We start from the raw sequence: 1,881 nt of genomic DNA, 5'->3' as shown, positions 1-1,881 counted from the left end.
TCAACGTTCCTATTCCGTCATCAGGTAGTCGACATTTTTCAAAAAAGAGGTAGTCCTTTACAATATATTTTTTAAAAGGTAGTTTTTCACAAAAAGTTGGTTATAAAAGGTTGTTTCTGACAAAAAATCAATATTAAAATAATCCAAATAATATTTAAAAATTGATAAATGAATTTTAAAAATTAGATGAATGATTTATAATTAATTTTAACGTTAAAAAATAAACCAAACTCAACTATTAAAGAATTAGTATAATGGTTGTCATCAATAGGAGTAAAAGTTCTCCATAATAATACAAATCTCGCTTTTGATATCATCAATAAAAGGAGAACTTTATTTATTCATGCATGGATTATAACCACACATACACATACACATACACATACACATACAAAAGTGACAAACCTAATTAACATAAGAGGCAATCTTCTTTGGAACATATTTCTTAAACACAAAAGGAAAAGGGCTATTCTCGGCGACTCCCAATTTTCCATCCTCAAGAAGAGTAACATCCTTACACTCCGTTGCCGAAACTCTGAAAATTTCGGACTCGGTTGTGTGACAAAACTTAATGTTGTACACATCCTTACCAGCTTCTTTAATATTGAAGAAATAAGTAGGCTTGAATGGCCCTTTAGTACCAACAATCACGTACGAGTTGTCGTTGGAATCACTAGGGGCTACCCACCACCTCAATGGTTTATTGCAGGTGGTGGCAACCTTATCGAAGTAAAATTCAATCGGAAATGAAGTCGAAAGGATCGGTATTAAATAAAGGGTCGAGATTTTCACAGGCAAGCCTCTTTTGGACCAGTGTTGGGTTATATAAAGAGGGCAGGGTGAGTCCTCTCCTGGTGTCAATCTAAGGCCACCTGTGCCTTGTGATGATGAGATCAATGGACGAAAGGCTGGAAGGATGTAGTAGTCCCCTCCATTTTCAAGTATGTTGCCGTCCACATCTACGATGGGGCCAGCAACACTAGGAGAAGGAGAGAGGACAAGGAGAAGGAGAGTAATTGCAGCACTTGGGTAGAGTAAGGAAGCCATTTTTGTGTGACACTTTAGCTTTTGTAGCTTAGGTTACTTTTTTCAGTTTTGTGTGATGATGGAGGATTGGAAACAGGAGGGTTGGTATTTATATCATTATATGGATGGCATGACAGAAATTTTGTAACGGTTAAAGGGAGTTTTTGGAAAGTTAAAAAGGTATGGCATACCTTTTTTTTATTTAATTTTTTTTTTTTTTTCAATTACTAGTAAGAAAAATAGAGGGCATTTTATTTGTCTGTTATGTGAAGTAGTTTAAAAATTTATAATGTATATGTGCAAGATTATACTTCCTTTGTTTTTTTTTTTTTTTTTTTTTTTTATTATTATTGTATCATAAAGGTTCGCATACTTTTTGTTAATAGTGGGAAAAGGGAAAAGAGAGGGGTAAAATTATAAAGTTATCCATGTAATGTAAGCATAAACTAAATAATCAAGTGGCAAAATTAAGGGTATAGTTAGTATTTATAGTGTGAATACATGTATTTTGCTTCCTAAAATAAAAATGGTGCAATATTTGTGAAACATCAATTAAAAAAGAGGTTTTTTTTTTGGGGGGTGGGGGTGGAGGAAGGGGGGAAGAATAAAATGTCATAACTTATATATATAAATTTATTTATAATTTATTTTAAAAATTTAAATAAATCGTATATTGTACAAGATTCATCTAATTTAAACTAGAAATTCCATTTTGTGTTTAATTCTAGTTTTCTTATTATTTAAATTTATTGTTACTTATACTTATGTATTTCCTAGTTTGATTTTTTTTTTTCTATGACATTAATATAAGATATACATCTTGTTAGGTTTCTCAAATAAATAAATAAATAAATA

General features: G+C 31.3%; 1 protein-coding gene across 1 annotated transcript; it reads right to left on the bottom strand.

Moving 5' to 3' along the window:
• Positions 1–405: 405 nt before the first annotated feature.
• LOC145600829 (kunitz-type trypsin inhibitor alpha chain-like) lies at positions 406–1,047 on the bottom strand. The gene has a single exon (XM_081656690.1). It carries the CDS (start codon positions 1,045–1,047, stop codon positions 406–408), a length of 642 nt encoding a protein of 213 aa, XP_081512816.1.
• Positions 1,048–1,881: the final 834 nt, after the last annotated feature.

The sequence above is a fragment of the Chenopodium album genome, chromosome 21 (genome assembly GCF_948465745.1).
Source record: "Chenopodium album chromosome 21, dcCheAlbu1.1, whole genome shotgun sequence".
NCBI classification, from domain to species: Eukaryota; Viridiplantae; Streptophyta; class Magnoliopsida; order Caryophyllales; family Amaranthaceae; genus Chenopodium; species Chenopodium album.
Note: the sequence above shows the minus strand (reverse complement) of the source record. Positions and strands in the feature narration are given on the sequence as shown.